The following is a 20,320-nucleotide window of genomic DNA, read 5'->3' as shown; positions in this document are numbered from 1 at the left end:
AACAAACTGAGATACCAAAATCACATAATCATATAATTGATTCGGAAAAAGCATTTGACAAAATCCAACACCCTTTCTTGATTGAAACTCTCAGCAAACTGGGAATAGAAAGAGAGCAACAAGAAAATCCCAAAGTAAGCAGAAGGAAGAAAATAATAAAGATCAGAGCATAATAAAGCAGAAGGAAGAAAATAATAAAGATCAGCAAACTGGGAATAGCGGGATCATACCTCAATATAATAAAAGCCCTATATGACAAACCTACAGCCAACATCATACTCAATGGACAAAATATAAATCCATTTCCCCTAAGAACAGGAACAAGATAAGGATGCCCACTTTCATCAATCTTGTTCTACATATTACTACAATTACTAGCCATGGCAATCAGACAAGAAGAAAAAATAAAAGGTATTCAAATTGGAAAAGAAGAAGTAAAACTGTCATTTGCAGATGACATGATATTATACATAGAAAACCCCAAAGACTCCATCAAAAACTATTAGACCTAATAAATGAATTTGGCAATGCAGCAGGATACAAAATTAACACCCAGAAATCTATGGCCTTTTTATACACCAATAATGAACTCACAGAAAGAGAAATGAAAAAAACAATCCCATTTACCATTGCACCAAAAAAATTAAGATACCTAGGAGTAAACTTAACCAAGGATGTAAAAGACCTGTACTAGGAAAATTACAGGACATTGAAAAAAGAGATAGAGGAAGACATAAACAAATGGAAGAACATACCATGTTCATGGATAGGTAGAATCAACATCATTAAAATGCCCATAATACCTAAGCAATCTATACATTCAATGCCATCCCTATTAAAATCCCAATGGTATATATCAAAGATCTAGAACACACTCTCCAAAAATTCATCTGGAATAAAAAAAAAACCCAAATAGCCAAAGCTCTCCTGAGAAAGAAGAACAAAGTTGGAGGGATCACAATACCAGACATTGAACTATATTATCAAGCCACAGTTCTGAAAACTGCCTGGTACTGGCACAAGAACAGATATATAGACCAATGGAACAGAATAGAGGACCAGAAATTGACTCAAGCCATTATACTAAATGATAATTTGACAAAGGATTCAAGAGCAGACAATGGAGTCAAACCAGCCTCTTTAATAAATGGTGCTGGGAAATTTGGTCAGATACATGCAAAAAAAAAAAAAAATGAAACTAGATCACCAACTTACACCATACACAAAAACAAACTCAAAATGGTTAAAGGACTTGAATGTAAGATGGGAAACTATAAAAATCCCACAAGACTCCATAGGTAGTAAAATATCAGACATATGTCGTAGCAATATCTTTACAGACACAGATCCTAGGGCAAGAGAGACTAAGGAGAGAATAAACAAATGGGATTACATCAAAACAAAAAGCTTCTGCACTGCAAAAGAAACCGTCAACAAAACAACAAGAAAGCACACTGCATGGGAGAACATATTTGCCAATGTTATCTCTGATAAGGATTTAATCTCCAGCATTTACAGGGAACTCATACAACTCAACAAAAGGAAAATAAATAATCCAATCAAAAAATGGGCAAAGGACCTAAATAGAATCTTTTCAAGAGGACATTCAGAAATCCAAGGGACACATGAAAACATGTTCAAAGTCACTAATCATCCAAGAGATGCAAATCAAAATGACAATGAGGTATCACTTCAGAGATGTCAGAATGGCTATCATCAACAAATCAACAAAAGACAAGAACTGAAGAGGATGTGAAGAAAAGAAACCCTCCTTCCCTGATGGTAGGAATGCAGATTGGTGCAGCCGTTGTGGAAAAACAGTACGGCGTTTTCAGTAAATTTTAAAAATGGAACTGCCATTTGGTCCAGTAATACCACTTTTAGGAATATATCCCAAGAAAACAGAAACACCAATCAAAAAGGATATATGCACGCCTATGCTCATAGCAGCACAGTTTACAATAGCCAAAATTTGGAAACAGCCTAAATGCCCATCAACAGATGAGTGGATTAGAAACTGTGGTACATCTACATGATGGAATTCTATGCTACTATAAAAAAGAAGGTATTCTTACCATTTGCAGAAGCGTGGATGGAACTGGAGAGCATTATGCTAAGTGAAATAAGCCAGGAAGTGAAAGAAAAACATCACATGATCTAACTCATTTATGGATAATAAAGAACATATAACCTGATGAACAAAAGGATAGATACAGAGACAGAGAAGCATGGAATAGACTGTCAAATTACAGTGGGAAGGCTGGGGAGTGTTGGAAGAAGGAAGGTAAGAGATCATCCGAAGGACTTGTATGCATGCATGTAAGCATAACCAATGGACACAAGACACTGGGAGGGGAGGTTCGGTTGAGGGCATGTGCCGGGGGTAAGGGTGGCTGGGTGAAGGTCAATGGGGGCAAAAAAGGAGACATAGGTACTACTCTGTAATACTTTAAACAATAAAATAAAATTAAAACAGTAAAAAAAAGAAAATAAAAGAGCAGATGAATATCTCCTATGAATAGAGATGCAAAATCCTCAATGATAATTCTAGCAAACTCAACTAAACTTAAAAGTTTATAAACTATCACCAAGTAAGATTTTTTTCTACAATGAAGAATGAGTCAACATGCAAATGTTAAACAAAATAATTATATAGTAGAATGTAACTACTAGGATTAATAAATTGAATAAATCATATTACATGATTATTTCAGTTGATGTAGGAAAAGCATTTGAAAAAACTCAACTATCTATACTAATAAAAGGGTAATATGCTAATTAGACCAGACATCTTTTGGACGTCCTTCTGGACGTCCTCCCAGACAAAGCCATGGTGGTGGGGTTCAAGGCAGAGGTGGTTAGGAGAGATCAGGCCAGCAGGGGAGAGCTGTTAGGGGCAATTAGGCAGGTAGGCAGAGTGCTTAGGGGTGATTAGGCAGACAGGCAGGTGAACAATTAGGGGCCAGTGGTCCGAATTGTGAGAGCAATGTCCGACTGCCTGTTTAAGCTTGACCCCAGGGATCCCAGTTGGACATTCCCCAAGGGGTCTGGAGTGGAGAGGGTGTAGGCTGGGCTGAGGCCGCTTCCCACGCATGAATTTCATGCACTGTGCCTCTAGTCAATAATAATGAAAGCATAATATGCAAATCGACTGAACAGCCAAGCAGCAGAATGACCTTCTCGTGGACCATTCTATGATATGCACTGGCACCAGGCCAGCAGGTGTGATGTGATTGGTTGAGGGGCCCGCCATCACCCCATGATTGCCCCGCAGAGGGAGGCTCAGTGGGGTGATCAATCGGAGGGTCCACGATCACTCCAAAGAGGGAGGCCCAGGCCACCTCTGTGGGGCAATTGATGGGAAGGGGTGGGCTCCATGATCGATTGCCCTGCTGAGGGAGTCCCAGGTCACTAGCCGGGGGGTGATCGATGGAGGGGGAGCTCCGTGATCACCCCAAAGAGGGAGGCCCAGACTACCCTCTGCAGGGTGATTGATCGGGGGGCTCGGTGGAATCAGGGAACCAGGGGTATGGGGCAGCAGATGTAGGGCCAAGGTGGGTGCATGCAGGGGCCGAGGGTGTGAGGCAGCCAGGACTGTAAGAAAACTGGGGCCATTAGGCCACTGGAGCCATGAGGGCCCCAGCTGCTGGGGCTGCAAAGGCCTACCCTAGCACAAATTTCATGCATCGGGCCTCTAGTCCTATATAATAAAAGGCTAATATGCAAATAGAACTGCAGAGCAACTAACATACCAGACTCTATGACATGCGCTGACCACCAGGGGGCATGCACAGAACATGGCGAGCATCAGCAGCAGGCGGAAGAACAAGGAATCTGGTGGGTGTCAGCTTTGGTTGGATGGTGGAGCAGGTGAGCAGGGGCTCCGGCCAAGGCGGGGTGCAGGTTGCTTTCATCGGGGTAAGCCTCCAGTGGTTACTGAAAATTCTTTAACCACATCTGACACTCGCACCCGCTGATGGTTCTGGCCCTGCTTGCACCCACTGCTGGCGCTGGCCCCAGTCACTACACTCTGTCAGCCTGTGGGAGCAGCCGCAATGAGAGAGGGGTTGCTGGCAGACAGGGGACCCAGGGCCACAGTGGGGGGGGGGGGGCAGGCAGGGGACTGGAGGATGGGCTGAGACCTGCCCCTGTGCCCTCCACAGCCTTGTGGTTCACAGTTTCTTTCAAGGTACACAAATTTGTTTCTTTACAAAAACATTCAACTTAGGAATAGAAGAAATCTCTGTGGAAAATATATTCAGGTCCATATATGAAAAACCCACATGGCCACTTTTATTACTTTTATTCAACACTAGAGGCCTGATGCACAAAATTTGTGCAAGAATAGGCCTCTCTTCCCTTGGCTACTGGCACCAGCTTCCCTCTGGCACCCAGAACTCAGGCTTCCCTCTGGCCATTGACAGGCACCTGGGACCCAGGCTTCCCTTCAGTTGGCAGCAGGCACCTGGGACTTGGGTTTCCTTTGCAGCCCTGGCTTCATCTGGAAGGTCGTCCTTAAGGATGTCTGGTCTAATTAGCTTTTATTATTATAGATAGCATTGGAAGTTCTAGCTAGAGGGAGTGGGCAAGAAAATGAAATAAAGACATTGAAAAAGAAAATGTAAAATTATCTCTGTTTTTGAATATATGGTTTTACATGTAAAAAATAACAACTATTTCAAAAATACTGCTTGATCATGTAAATGTAGTAAAGTTGCAGGTTACAAAATTGACATATAAAATCATTAGCCTTTTTGTATACTGCATTGAATATTCCAAAAAGTAATGAAGAAAATAATGCCATTACAATATCATAAAGTAGAACAAGACATTCTGAATAAATTAAACCAAGGAGAGAAAAGATTGGTACTGTGAAAACTATAAAACGTTGCTGAAAGAAATAAAAAAGGACATAATCATTGAAAAGACATTATATATTTGTGGATTAGGAGACTACTAGTGTTAAACTGGTAATCCTAGCCAAGGCTGTCTAGAGATTCCATATACTCTCCATCACAACCTCAACAGCATTATTTTTTGCAGAAATTGATGAATTTATGCAAAAATTCATATGGAATCTCAAGAGGTTTCAAATAGCTATAATAATGTTGATTAAGAACGAAGTTGGCACACTCAAGTTATCACATGTAAAAGTTAATTGCAAAACTACAATGATAGAAAAGTGTGGTACTGACATAATTATAGTCATATAGAGCAGTGGAGTGCTATTGGAAGCTCAGAAATCAATTCCATCATATAGGTTCAAATTATTTCCCACAAGAGTGCCAAGACTATTCAATGTAGAAAATGACAGTATTTTCAATAAATGGTGCTAGGAAAACTGGATGTCCACATGCAACAGAGTGCAGCTGGACTCTTACCTTACACCATATACAAAAATAAAGGAAAATGGATTAAAGTACTAAACGTTAGACTTAAAACTATTAAACTCTTAGAAGAAAACTTAAGAGTTAAATACTCATGACATCAGATGTGGTAATGGTTTTGGACACGATACTAAAACCATAGGCAATAATACAATAAAACAGGAAAAAAAGAAACTTCATCAAAATTAAAAATTTTTAGGAAAACAACAATACCAGAAAAATGAAAAGATAACCCAAGAGTGAGAGAGAACATTTGGAAATCATATATCTGTTATCCAGAATATATAAGGATATACACTGAGTGGCCAGATTATTATGACCACTCCATCAGTACTTTGTTACTCCACCTTTTGCCTTCAATACTGCGGCGATTCTTCTTGGCATTGACTCCATGAGATGTTGAAAGGTGATGCAAGGAATCTGACAGCATGCCTGATGAATAGCACTGTCCAGTTCTGTGAGATTTGATGGTTGTGTGACCAGCTGCCTCATGGATCTTCTAACTTTTCCCCACAAATGCTCAATTGGATTGAGATCTGGTGATTGTGGGGGCCAACTAAGCTAGGTAAAGTCTCTCTCATGTTCTTGGAACCACTCCTGCACAATACGAGCACCGTGGCATGGCGTATTGTCTTGTTGGAAGAAGCCATCTCCATTGGGATGCGCCATCAACATGATAGGATGAACCTGATCAGCAATGTGCTCTTCAGATGCTGTTCCACACAAATTAAAAGGCCCAAATCATTCCAGGAAAACATGTCCCAAATCATAACACTGCCCCCACCAGCTTGAAGGGTTGTACTCCTGCATGTGGGGTGCAAGCTTTCATGCTATTTCTGCCAAATTCTCACTCTGCCATCTGCATGATGTAACTGGAAACGTGATTCATTGGACCACATGGCTTTTTTCCAATGCTTAACTGTCCAATCCTTGTGTTCCTGTGCAAATTGGAGACGTTTTATCTTGGTAACTGCAGACAGCAAAGGTGTTCAAACAGACCTTCGGCTTCCATATCCCATACAATGCAGTGTGCAGCAAATTTGCCTACAAATGTCAGGTGGTTATAATAATCTGGCCACTCAGTGTATATATAACTCAATTCAAAGATAGGAAAAGACTTGAGTAGACATTTCTGACAAAAAGTTATGCAATGGGCATTGAGCACATAAAGAGGATTACAATCACTAGTTATTAGGGAAATGCAAATCAAAAACATAATGAGATATCTTTTTACACCCATTGGGTGGCTATTATAAAAAATAAAACAAAAGAAACCTAACCAAATGTGGAAAATAACAAGTATTGCAGAGAAGGTGGAAGAACTGGAACCCTTGTTCATTGCTTATGGGGATATAAAATGGTGCTGCCACTGTGTTAAATATTATAGCATAGTTAACATAATTAAACACAAAATTACCATATGAGCCAGCAATTGCACTCTTAGGCATATGCCCAAGGGACATGAAAGCAGGGACTCAGACAAGTAAATATCTCCCGGTGTTCACAGCCGCACTATCCACAATCATCCCAAGTGGAAAATACCCCAGCTCTCATCACCAGATGAATGGACGTGGAGAATGTGGTATAAGATTAAATATTATTCAGCCACAAAAATGAAAATTTGAGATGTTACAATATGGAAAAACCTCAAAAACATCTATATAAGTGAGAGTCAGACACACATGGCCAACTATTATATAATTCCATTTAAATGAGGTGCCTAGCATAGGTGTATTCACAGATACAGAAAGTAACTAGATTAGAGATTGCCAGGGGCTGGGAGGGATGAATGGGAATTTTGTTTAATGTTTACAGGCTCCATTATCCTCTGCACCCGCCAAGGCACATATGCCATGGGCACTGTGTGAGAGTGTGTGAGGCTCCTGAGAAGGAGAAACAAGTTGGCACTACCAAAGGGGAGCACAGGACTGCAGTCTGTTCCTCCAGGTGGGGAACCTCTGTGAAGGACAAACATGCTGAGTCCAGATGCCCCTTTCAATATGCCCCTTCAGCTGTCATTCCTTGTGAGAACCCCCACCCAAGTGCAGACCATTCTCTAGGCGGCCACCTGCAGTGTCAGATGGCCCAATTATTTGACCCAAATTGGTAGAACCTTAAGAGCACTTTTCAGCCCAAAAGCCCACTTGTCATCAAAGTTCCTCTTACTCCTATCCCTGCCAATTTGCTTGCACAGGTCATGATGACAAGGCACTCTCTAATGAGCATCCTGCACAGGTTCCACCACTGGCCAGGATGCAACATGAAGCTCTGCTTTTGTCCTCTCTGCAGGCCCTCTTCCTCCAGCTGTACAGCTCATGTGGGTGCTCCCCTGGGTTCTATCTCCCCATGCTCCTCTCACTGGACAAAGCTGACTGGGTGCCTGCCTTTACTCAGCCTCTCGGGCCTGCGTGAACTCTTGTGACCCTTCCCCTTTCAACTCCAATCACACTTCCACCATCCTGCCTTCCAATCCTTCCCCAAAGCAGTCAAAGAGCTCCTTCCAAAACACAGATCTGATCCACTTATCTGCAGAGAAAAGCCTTTCTTTCAGTGACCTCATGATAAAGAAGCTTTCTTTCAAATAACCTAGGCCTGCAGAAGCTACCTCCCTTGTGGGCCCCACTTTGGCCTGTGCCTCTCCTTCTGTCTCCTTTCCCTGCCTCCTCACACTGGGATCTTCTGAGATAAGCTGAAGACCTCATTGTTTATGCCTTTGCACAGGCCACTCCTTCAGCCTGGGACTCTCTGGCACTTAAAGGACATAGGCTATAACTGTGGCCACAAGACAAAGTTATTTATTACCATTCAACTCAACCTAGTGAATGAACAAAAGAATCAAAAATCTAATAAGGGACCTGGAAGTGAACCACTCAAGACCTTCCTGCAGGTGATGGATAACCCACAACCACTGGCCCAGCCTCAGAGGTTTTGAGATTTGGTTTGGTATCAGACACTCTAGACTTTCAGCTCCTGACCCATCCCCAGTCTGTAGACTTTGGTGGGTCATTCATTCTCTGGCCCTGAGCCCCCTCCTCCCCTCATCTGTAGAAAGAGGAGCTGACATTTCCCCGCAGTTGTGAGGAAGACAGTGATGAGCCTGCTCCTCCACCTCCTCTTACCCCGGCTGTGGCCACAACAGACCTCTCCCATGCAACCAGTTTGGCAGCCTGTGGCCTGGACCTTCAGATGAGACCTAGCATCTTGCCCCTCAGCATCTCCCTACCCTGCAATTCCACACCACAACCTCTTCCTCCTGAGACCCTGTGCCAACCCCCCCTGGTCTATCCAGAGTCTCTGCCCAGTGCCCTCAAATTGAGAGTGTTTTTAAGAACAAGATCTACACACACAACTGATCTGCACAGAAAGCACCCAGCTCTTGCCCCTTACCCTCCAAGGCCTTTCCTGACCACCCCTTTAGTGGCCCCTCTAACAGCACTTCCTGCCGTCCCCTGTTGCTCACCCACCTAACACACCCCTTCCTGTCCTCTTTCATTTAGGTCCTGTCTCTCCACTAACATGGAAGCTTCAGGAAAGCGGTGTTTTGTCTAGCTTGTTTTCTGCCTTATCCCCACTGCGCCAATAGTGGCACAGACCAGGCAGCAGCTCGGGCCTGGTGTGTGTGGCTGAATGAAAAGGGAAGAAAGGAATGAACAGGACTGCTCATCACGTGGGGGAAAGGACAGAGAGCCACGGGGGAGCTACCAGCACAGGAGTCTGACCAGCACCCCACCTCACCCCAAAGGGCCCCTGGGAACAGAACTGAGCCAGGGTCAGGGCTGGGTGTGGCCCCTGGAGTGCAGGGAGTTCCCAGAGTGTGTGACTGCCTTCCCTTCCATTTCATTTCATCCTCATCCTCAAGGTTGCATCCAAGGCTGTGCTTAACAGAATACCTACACTCCCCTTCACTCTCACCCCAACCTGGAGAGGGGGGTGCAAAGGGTCCTTGTAGAGATGGGGACACTGCGGCACAGGAGGTGAGGTGACTTTCTCAGGGCCACCTGATTGGTGAGTGGTGTCTGCCTGGTGCAGAGCTGGGCCCCCTCCTCAGTGATCATTACTCTCCTTTCCCCAGAGCCACAGGCACAGCCACAGGAGAGAGCCAGTGTCACCCTCCAAGAACTTGTCATCAAGCTGTCCCTGGAGGGCAGCAAGGCCTTCTTCCAGCCCCTGGGTGAGCAGAGCCCCAGGGAGAAGGGGCTGTTCCCTGGGGCTAGAAGCGTGCTGTGGTGTCAGACTCTCCATTGGCCTCACTGATGGCCTGGAGCTGGGACAGGGGGTGTGAGCGCTCTCTCTGGCACACCCTCAGCTCTTCCTTCCATTCACAGAATCCAGCAGGATTCTGTCCTGCCCCATGGATGGCAAGAGTCAAGGCTGACAGTGCCTGGGGTGATGTGGAGGAACCTCTATCCTGGAGCCAGAAAAAGGGTCCGGGGGCCTGAGTGGCTTCCCTTGCTCCCCTGCCCTCCCAGTCTTCAGGGCAAGGCCCATGCCCTTCACGTGGAGCTCCAGCTGCAGCCGGCCATGGTCAGAGGGCCCAGTGCTGCCTCCTAGCCCTTTAAGAAGCCAAAGGAGCAAGAGGTGGGGAGGGGTGATGAGAGGGGCAAGAAGTAAGAATACCCTGGCCCCTGGCTCAGCAATCCATTCAATGGCGCCTTTCTAGTTTCCCCAAGTACCACCCTCCCTGGGAGAGAGAACAGGGGAGCACTCTGCCACCATCTAAAGGTTTGCAGGAAGCGAGCTTTGACTGACATTGAGCAAATCCCTAGCCCCCCAAGCCTCGGTATCAGCACCCTAAAACAGGGACATAGAACCACTTCAGCTCCTGGGAGGGCACAGTGGGCAGCACATTGCATGACACATGCTGTGTGTTCATTCACGACTGTTCCCAGGCCCACCTCCACCTCGCGGCCTCCCTCATCCATCCAGGCTGGGCTGTGCCCACATTGGTCCTGTGAGCAGAGACCAGGGGTGTGGCCAGGGCACTGTAAGAGGATGGCAGCTGAGACCCTTTGAGGTCACTAGTGCACTCTGCACAGACTGACCCAAGAGGCTGTCAGTTGCCCCCATTACGGATCCAAATCTGCGCCCAGTATCCAGAGGGGAAGCACCACCCCCCCCACCAGCTGGGCTGTGGTCAGGATCAGCCAGTCAGCCCTGCCCAGCGCATCTCAGGGTGCCCTCCATGGACAGTGAGGAGGTCCCCTGTGGGCAGGGTGGCTCCCAGCTCTGCTGACTTTTCTCAGCAAGTGGTAGGCTGGACATGATCACTCCCCGACCCCAATCATCAGTCTCCACGGAGAATCTGAGGAATCAGAGGAGGTACCACCTGGATGCTGGAATGATGGCAGCACAGGAAGCCTGAGTCCTGTGACCACCACCAGCCTCTGGGCACCTGCATCCAACCTCTTGGAGTGGCCCCTTTGCAGGCAATTGCACCTGGAAACACCTTCGCTGCTCTGCATGCCAGGATGGTTGGGAGGGTGACAGAAGCACCAGGACAGGCCTTGAACACTGGCTAGTGCCTCAGGATGCTAGTGGCTGCCCTGCTACCACGCCATTGAGCAGTAAGGAGCATTCTCAGCCCCGCAGAGGAGTTGGGGTTGGAACCGAGGCAATCTCTCCAGGACCAGAGCCCTGCTCCTCTCTTTCCTTCTTTGAGGGCCAGTCGGTGCCTGATCCACAGCCCAGCCTCTGAGGGACACACCAGACACCCACACTGTTCTGAGTGTGCACACAAACTGCAGGATGGGGATCCAGGAGGAAGGAGAGACACGCAAAGCACTCTGCAGCAGCAAAGCAGAGACCCTTCTAGGCAGTGACACTGAGCAAATGCCCTGCAGAAGCACACAGCAGTCTCTCTGGGGCCCGGTAATCATTGGGAGAAAATGCAGTGAAACAAAGCAAACCCATAACCCACAGGGTGAGCTTCTGACAACTGCTGGGAGGAGGCTCCTAGCAATCCCTGCTCCTCCAGCTCTGTCAGGGGCACGTGGGTCACAGCTGCTGGCCATAGTGATAGAGGACTGAGCCATCCTGAAACCCATCTAGAGAGGCATCCTTTTAGCCTTTCCTAAAGAAACTGTCCCTGGAAACAGAGGCCTGGGATGTTTCTTCTGCCTCAGCAACAAGGAGGCCAACTGATCTGTTCCTAGGGTCCAGCCAAGCTGGTCTTGCTTCCCGTCCCTCATAATCTGGGTTCCCCTTTGGTCATGTCCTGTCTATGTTGTCCTTATGGATAGCAGCACCCTGGGACACCTGGGGCCAGCCCAGGAGGGCACTCACTTGTCCAAGATGAAGTAGAAGTCATTTGCGCAGATAAAAGTCTCTTTTGTCTGCACCTGCCAGGCACCCAGGCTGCGGTGGTGGCGGAAGTTCCCCTGGTCCTGGATGAGGTGGCGGTGGAGGCTTTCCCAGCTCAGGCTGAGGTGCTGGAAGTTTCTGGATCCCGGGACGCTGTGTAGGAAGCTCTTCTTGCTCACCAGAGAAGGTGGCAGCACGAGAAGCAGGAAGAGTGTAGGACCTGGCATCCCAAAGCCACCAGCCCCCATTTTATTGGCAACCTCTATGGCCTCACAGGATACCAGGCCACCTCAGGTCACCACAGGTTGTCACCCCTGCCACCTCTACCTGTGCTGAGGGGCCTTGGTCCCTCAGCCTTTTCACCATGTCACCCTGTGATACTCCACTGGTACCTGTCCTTTGGACAGAAGAGGCCAGAGCCTCACTCTAAGGCAAGGGCCCCCACCACCTGCTGAGCCCTTCCCCCACCCTGTGGAGGCAGAATGCCCTGTTATGATGGCCATAAAGGTTGGCATGGTGACTGTGACCTGCAGCTCTGCTCAGTGACCTGTGTATTGACAACCCCGGTGGGAGTCTGGAATCTTTGGAGGGACAGTAAAAGGAGGCCTTCATTTGTGCCTTAACTCAACTCCCCCAACCCAGGTCGTCATTAGGGTTCTTGAGAACTGCCTTTTTGTAAACTGAGAGGACAGCCGAGGTGACTTAGATAAGCTCATCACTGTGGGTGAGGAGCTGAAGGAATTGGGAGGCCAGAGTGTTGTAATGGTCACAGGTGTGGACACTGCAGACACCAGGGGAAGGAAGGGTCCAGATGGGGAAGAAGATTCTGCAAGGATACCAAGTCCTTTGTGTGTGATGGACCTTCCAGTTGTCTACTCTTGTGCAACAAACCACCGCAATCTCAATGACATAAAGGAGAATCAGAAATTCAGAGAGGGCTGAGTGGGATGGCTTGTCTCTGCCCCATGGGAAACATGGGCATAGAAACTTTGATTCAAAAGTGATTCAAAAACTCAGGCTGGGATTGTAAAATGTTTTAAGAAATAACTTAAAGAGGTTTTTTTTAAAAAATTTTTCTTGTTTTTGTAAGCCCAAAAAAGAGTGATAATATGGTAAATAACCTCTCCAATAAGTGTAAAGTAAGTCCTTCAATAAAATTAAAGTTAGAAGTAATAAAGGCATTGTGGTGCAGCTATTGTAACTGCTCTTTGGAGTAGATTTCAAAAAAATGAGATATCTTAAATGACATTTTAGAATCTAGGAAATTTGATGCATTGTTTCAATAGTATAGAAGGGTTTCTTTGTTTTACAACCTTCATGACACTTGGTATTGTCACATCTACACTAATAAAAGAGAAACATGGTAATTAGCGTACGACCCCTACCCTTTCCATTGGCTAATCAGCATATCCTTATGCAAACTAACTGTCAGCCAATATGGTGGCCGGCAGCCATGCAATGAAGCCAGCAGGGAGGCTTGCTTGCTTCAGTGACTGCGGACTCCAACGTTCCTTGCCTAACTTGCCAGCCTCTCAGCTGCAACTCTAAGCAACTATGTACTATGTTGCAAATAAGATGCTAAACAAAACCCCAGAAACCAGCCGGACTGAAAGCCAGCCAGACCGCAACATAGTATCGATGTTTTCAGCAGCGAGGCCTCAGAGCTAAAGCTGGCCCAGAATAAAAAAAAGAAGAAGAAGAAAACAAGGCACGGTTGGGAGCTTCAGTCACTCGCCAACCGGAAAACAGCCCTCAGCCCCTCACCCAGACTGGCCAGGCACTCCAGTGGGGACCCCCACCTGATCCAGGAGACCCTTCAGGGCAAACCAGCCAGCCCCTACCCATGCACCAGGCCTCTAACCTATATAGTAAAAGGGTAATATGCCTCCCGGCACCGGGATCAGCGGAGCAGCAAGGCTCCTGGCACCGGGATCAGTGTGACAGAGGGCAGTGCCCAAACCCCCTGATCGCCCTGCACCTCTGTGTGTGACAGGGGGTGGGGCCACAACCTCCCTGTCCACCCTGCTCTGTTCCTGACAGGGGAAGGCGCCCCAACCCCCTGATCAGCCCTGCTCTGTGCCTGATATGGGGGAGCTCCCCAATCCCCTGATTGCCCTGCGGCTATGTGTTTGACTCGGTGCAGTGCACCAACCCCCTGATCGGCCCTGCTCTGTGTGTGACAGGGTAGAGCCATAACCTCCCCATTGGCCCTGCCCTGAGTGTGACAGTGGCGGCGCCCCAAGCCCCTGATCGGCCCTGCTCTGTGGGTAATAGAGGGCGGCGCCACAACCGCCCCCCCACGGGCCCTGCTCTGTGTGTGATGGGGTAGAGCCATAACCTCCCCACCGGACCTGCCCTGAGTGTGACAGGGTACAGCACCCCCACCCCCTGATCCACCCTGCTCTGTGTGTGACAGGGGGCGGTGCCCCAACTCCCCTATCGGCCCTACTCTGTAGTGACAGGAGGGAGCTCCTCAACCCCCTGATGGGTCCTGCTCTGTGTGTTACAGGGGGCAGCGCCCCAACGCCCTGATTGGCCCTGCTCTGTGAGTGACAGGGGGCAGTGCCCCAACCCCCCGATCGGCCCTGCTGTGTGCATGACAGGGGGTGGCACCACAACCTCCCTGTCGACCCTGCCTTGAGTGTGACAGGGGGCGGTGTTCCAACCCCCCAATCGGCCCTACCCTGAGCATGACTGAGGGAGGCATCACAACCTTCCGATCCGCCCTACTCTGTGCATGACAGGGGGCAGCGCCCCAACTGCCCAATCGGCCCTGCTCTGAGCCTGACCAGGGGTTGCACTTAGGGATTGGGCCTGCCCTCTGCCACCCGGAAGCAGGCCTAAGCCAGCAGGTCGTTATCTCCTGAGGGGTCCCAGACTGTGAGAGGGCACAGGCCGGGCTGGAGGAGCCCCCCTCCCCTCACCCCCCCCCCCTCCGAGTGCACAAATTTTTGTGCACCGGGCCTCTAGTATTCATATATTTACCTATTGACTAGACTTTGGGGCTTAATTTGTATTCCCATAATTACTGATGAAATTGGTCTTCTGTTCAATCATTTGCATGTCAGCTTTGATGGGTTTTAAGTTCCATAGATGCGGGTATGGTTCTGTGCTCTCTGTTCCATTCCCTTCATCTGCCCTTTGGTTTATAGAGTTAGTGTCAATCCCACAGCATCTTAATTATTATCGTGTGGGCCATTGTACTGGTGCTCCTCACTGTGACGTCCTCTTTCAGGAGGGTTGTGCTTCCCTGCCACATGCATGGCAGGCCTGGACCTGACTCCACCAGTGAAATGGTAATAGAAGTCCCATGTGCCACTCCTGGGTGGCATCTTTAAGGGTGTAGTTATTATTCAGGTGGACCCAGCCTCCGGGCACCTGAGCAACATGATGTGCAGCACCTTTTTGGGAACCTGGGTGAATAGTGCATGTGGGGCAGTGAGACATGTGAGTGGACAATAAAGTTTCTGCTTTGAAGCTGATCTTATTTGGGGGCTTTTGTTACCGAAGATAACCCAGCAGATTCTGATACACATAGTATCAGTGTCCTACCCAAGAAACACAGACTTCTACAGCAAGGCTTGTTAGGAAGGGTAAACCATCCACCTCACTGTCTTATGATAATTGGTGGATATTGATTTTTTCATGTGCACTTGAGAATCAGCTCATGAAGTCACCACTCCCTCCAAACCCTTTTAATGTTTTATTACAATAACATTATATATGTTGAAACATGTACAGAGATTTTGTAGCTGCAATCTGGACTCCTCTTATCAGTGAATGTGGCCATGTCCCCATTTATTTAGGTATTTTTTAATGCTTTCCATATGAATTTCCCTATAAAGGTCTTGACTTGTGTTAAATACCCCATATTTTTGTTGCTATAGTAAATGACATCTCACCAACAATCTTTTAAACTCTTCCTTGTTGTTATGAAAAAATGTATTTAATTATTGGTACTTCACCCAAATTACTAAACTCTTTTGTTCTAATGTGTTATCTACATAGTTTTTCTGTTTATTGAAAAATTAAAATCAAAAAAGAAAAAACATTGTGCTGACTAGTTATTCTCTAAGGAAATGTTGACTGAAGCTATGATGGGCGCATTCCTGATTTTAAATAGAATACGTCTAACACATCAACATTAAGATAGAGACTTATTGCTAGGATGTCAAAGGAATGGTAGTGTGAGAAGTCCCCTAGGTTTCAACCTTGATAGTTTAACAATTTGAACAGCTATAATTCAACAAAGATTCACTGCTCATGCACAAACATGTCTGAAGGTAGTCATATGGGTGTTAACCAGGGAGGTGAGAAGGGAGAAGAGCTGAAATGGGCCAGAGACTCAGCCCAGAGCTTGCAGCCTGGAGCTCCCTGTGGGACTAGGCCAGAGAGAGGAGGACTCTGGCTGTTGCTGACATGTCCTTCAGCTGGGAGGAGCGAAGACACAGTGAACATTCCTATAGGAGTGGCCCTCAGAGCTGAGGGTGAGCTCAGTGACCTGGGAAGGGATGAATCACAGAGGTGTGGCCACAGTTGTCTGGAAAAGGGCATTTCAGACAGAGAAACAAAGCCACAGAACCTGGATGACCTTCTTCATGTTCCCAGAGCTCGCCTCCTCTCACCCTCCCAGAGCTGGCAGCAGGCCCAAGAAGAAGATGAATAAGTGAGTGTCTGGTTGCACAGCACATTATCTGAAAACCAGAGAACTTGTACTACATGAGCAGTTTTTTCTCTTAGCAACAGGTGCACTCTGCAACTCACCCCAGGGTTGGGAGGAGATACAGGAGGCTGCTGAGGTCTCAGTCACCATTATGGGAGAGCAAAGTCACAAAGGCAGCAGTCAGCTTTCCCAGCTCACCCCACCCCCACCTATTGCAGCAGCACTGCTGGCAGCTTTTGGCTGCAGGTGACAGCACTGGGATTTCATGGATTTGGAACCCCATCACCCACCACATAACCTGATGTGGTTGGTCCCCAGAAACACAGGGACCTAAAAACAGTGGAGGCATCCAACTTCCCAGGGAACACAGGCCATTGTTTTTTCACTACCCTGCAGATATCTAAAAGCCAGGGCAGTGCAAGACAACTAAATCTTGAGATTCAGCGCCACCTGCTAGGGAACATTAGAAAGGCTTTTTTATCGATCTACTAGAGAAGTCCCACTCATACATAGATGCCTAGACTGAGAAGGAACCCATCAGATACCATGAATAACCAAGGCAATGAGGCAGCTCAGAAAGAAAATTAAAAATCTTCAGAAAATAAACTTAGAGACATGGATATATGTGATTAAAATGACAGAAAATTCAAGATTGCAATTCTGAAAAAAACTCAATGAGATGGAGGAAAACTAAGTTAAATGAACTCAGTTTAATTAAATTCATTGAATAAAACTATTACTTTATAAAACTGATTATAACTAACAAAAACCCCAAATGTATATACTGGAGATGAATCCTAAATAATAAAGAGGTAATATACAAACTAACTCTCACTCCATCACACCATCACAAGATAGCTGCATCCACAGTGGAAGTGGGGTTCCCATAATAAGCCGTAATGAGCGATGAGCTGTGTGGCACCTCAGTCCGCACCCTCACCCTGTTGCAGGGCTGGGTTCCTCAGGCTGCACCTCCTGCCGGGCGGGACTTGACAGGGAACATGAGGCCATGCTCAACATCTGGTGAGGCTTGAAGGGGGACCTAAGGCCGCGCCCTCCACCCAGGGCCAGAGGACCTGAGGCCACCCCCCCTGCCCCAGCACTGAGCCAGGGTCCTGAGAGTGTGCAAGGGGTCCTGAGGCTGCACCCCTCTGCTCTGAAGGGTTTGACAGAAACCCTGAGGCTGTTCCCCCTACCCAGTGGGGCTTGATGGGGGACTTGAGGCTGTTCCCCTTGCCCAGTGCTGGGCTGGGGGTCTTGCAGCTGCACTAGTCACCCAGCGGGGCTTGATGGGGTGGGACCGGCTGGGTCTGGATCTTGCCCAATAGTGGTGGGGCTGGCCAGGTCTGGATCTTGCCCAATAGTGGTGGGGCTGGCCAGGTCTGGTTCTGTCATGATTTTGAGGTGCACAGGGACTTGACTCTCGGTCCTGTGGCATGCCCCAGACTCTGACAGGAGGAAGATTTTCATATACATTTTACTAATTTTCTTTCATCTCTGACACTTCCATTATAGAAAAAGGGCAAATAGCTATATTAAAATATTTCCTCTAATTAATTCTCTTTTAATATGCACAAATTTTGTGCACTGGATCACTAGTAACTCAATAAAAGACATATAGAATGAACTAGAGAGCATAGGACATAAATCAGACCAGATGGAGGAAAGAATTAGTGATATGAAAGATAAACATTTAGAAATGACACAGGAGAAAGAAGAGAGAGACTTGAGCATAAAAAATAAAAAAACTATACAAGAACTATCTACTCTAACAGAAAAAGCAATATTAGAATAATAGGAATACTATAAGAAGAAGAGAGGGAGAAGAGAAGAGAGAGCCTATTTAAATGAATAGTTGATGAAAACTTTTCAAAGCTATGGAAAGAGCTAGATCCTCAAATCCAAGAAGCAAACAGAACACCAAATTATCTCATTTCAAAAAGGCCTTCTCTAAGACACATCGTGCTAAAACTGTCAAAAATTAATGACAAAGAAATAATACTCATGGCATCCAGGGAAAAGAATGTAACCCATAAAGGAAAGCCCATTATATTAGATTACCATTAGATTTCTCAGCAGAAACCTTATAAGCTAGATAAGAGTGGAACCCAATATTCAAACTACTGAATGAAATTTCCAGCCAAGAATAGATATGAAGGAGAAATAAAGACTTTTGTAGCCTTGCACCCCTGAAGGAATTTACCACCAGAAAACCTCCATTGCAGGAAGTACTCAAGGGGGTTATTCTACCTGAAATAAAGAACAAAACTATAAGTGGGACCATGAACACACAACATAAATAACTTGTAACAACATAAACATAAAAGGGAAGGGATAATGGTTTAAATTTGTACAGGGTCAAGGAGATTAGATGCATTAGAAAAGGACTACTTTATATATGAAACTTTTTTTACATAAACCTAAGGGTAATCACCACATACACACACACACACACACACACACACACACACACACACGATAAAATGCTATAGAAACTCCTTGCCCAGCTTTGTCAGGAAGGTGAACATCATTGATTTCTCTCATATCATGAGTGATATTAGGGGTATAGGAGGGAAAATATTTATGAAGAAGCAGTAGTTGCCAAGACTCTTTCCAATGGTTTCTTGGAGTTTACATGGGTGTGGGCTCCAAATATGACCCCCATATGGTCAGCACCCTCCTTCCTGTGAATGCTTATGTGTGCCAACACCATGGTGTGCAGAGGTAAACAGCCAGGCATGGCCCGGGATTTTCAAAATCCTCTTCATGTCTCTGAGCTCATATCCTCTTCCTCCCTGGGGCAGGGAGGGAAGAATTTAGCTACTGGCACCTGAGTTTTTACTAGGGGTCTTGGCCCTGTGCTGAGCAAATTGTAGCACTTACCACCAGCCTCATGGCCACAGGAGACACCATTATCTCCAACTTTTCAATTAGGAAAATAAAGCACAGATAGATTAAGTAACTTGCCTAAGTGATTTAGTAAAAGTCAGTGAATATAGACACTGGATTATATTTATATTTTAAAGATGATTTGGGATTTTTTTCAAAGACCTGAATATGACTGAAACCCCAGGTATGACTGTCCATGGTGAGCAAAGACCAGGCTGTGGCTGTGGGAATCATCCATGCCTACATTCACAGGACACCAGGGTGCTTTATCCTGCAGGAGTAGTATTGGTGGGTATGTCTCAAACAGAGGACAATGCTCACCTGCTAATAATCTTTCATGCTAATCAGCAACACATCCAACTCCTTTTGACTTTACACCAAGTCTCAATGTTCAGCACTGGACTCAATATATGTCCAGTTCAGTACACAAAGGGCTCTTAATATTCTGGGCTGTTTAATGTTTTAGAGGTTGCCTATGGGATGGGAGTGACAAGGTAGTTCTGCAGAGCGCACGGGCAGTGGGAGGGATCAGGGGCAGCATCCTGGAGGGAAGTTGGGAGCGTATCTGAGGCCGGTGTTGACACCATGAGCAGCAGCTGTTGAGGGTATACATTCTTGAGGGAAGTTGGGAGCATATTTGAGGGCGGTGTTGACACCATGAGCAGCAGCTGTTGAGGGAGAGGTAGTCCTGGCTGGGTCCAAGGCAGGCCATTGGGCCATAGGGCATTTGTGTGCAGTGGGGATTCACTAGAGAGACGTCCATGCACCTGCCCTGTAGGGAAGAGAAAGAATGTCCCTGAGAAGTCATTGGAATGGGCACCAGAGCCTGTGGTCTTCTTGGCTCATGGGGGTGGGAGTCAGGAGGCATGAGGACCACAGGGGGAACCTTTGTGATGCCCTTCCTCTCCATGGGCTCTGGGATCCAGCCAGGGCTCCTCCTTGGGGCCTTGGTTCAGGCATCAAAACTCTGTCTTGCTTTCTCAGGGCAGCACTAGTGTTGTGATTCTGCACTCCCTTTGCTGGAACTTGTCTGCTGCTCCTGGACCGAGAGCCTGGGAAGCAAAGATGAGGGAGGCCCTAC

At 46.9% G+C, this 20,320-nt stretch overlaps 2 protein-coding genes across 2 annotated transcripts in view; both read right to left on the bottom strand.

Moving 5' to 3' along the window:
- LOC139021563 (anthrax toxin receptor-like) overlaps nt 1-11,935 on the bottom strand; it is a 108,394-nt gene extending 96,459 nt beyond the window's left edge. The window contains exon 1 of the mRNA XM_070431949.1: nt 11,670-11,935. Coding sequence (XP_070288050.1) covers nt 11,670-11,935 — 266 coding nt within the window. The remainder of the gene's footprint in view (nt 1-11,669) is intronic.
- Nucleotides 11,936-19,693: 7,758 nt separating this feature from the next.
- The window catches only part of LOC139021562 (anthrax toxin receptor-like), a 113,069-nt gene continuing 112,442 nt past the window's right edge, over nt 19,694-20,320 (bottom strand). The window contains exons 17-18 of the mRNA XM_070431948.1: nt 19,851-20,011; nt 19,694-19,781 (exon numbers count right to left, since the gene is read on the bottom strand). Coding sequence (XP_070288049.1) covers nt 19,694-19,781; nt 19,851-20,011 — 249 coding nt within the window. The remainder of the gene's footprint in view (nt 19,782-19,850; nt 20,012-20,320) is intronic.

The sequence above is a fragment of the Myotis yumanensis genome, unplaced genomic scaffold, assembly GCF_028538775.1.
Source record: "Myotis yumanensis isolate MYYU_CA2020_CCGP unplaced genomic scaffold, mMyoYum1.0.hap1 SCAF_13, whole genome shotgun sequence".
Taxonomy (NCBI): domain Eukaryota; kingdom Metazoa; phylum Chordata; class Mammalia; order Chiroptera; family Vespertilionidae; genus Myotis; species Myotis yumanensis.
This window is presented reverse-complemented; position numbering and strand designations above follow the sequence as displayed.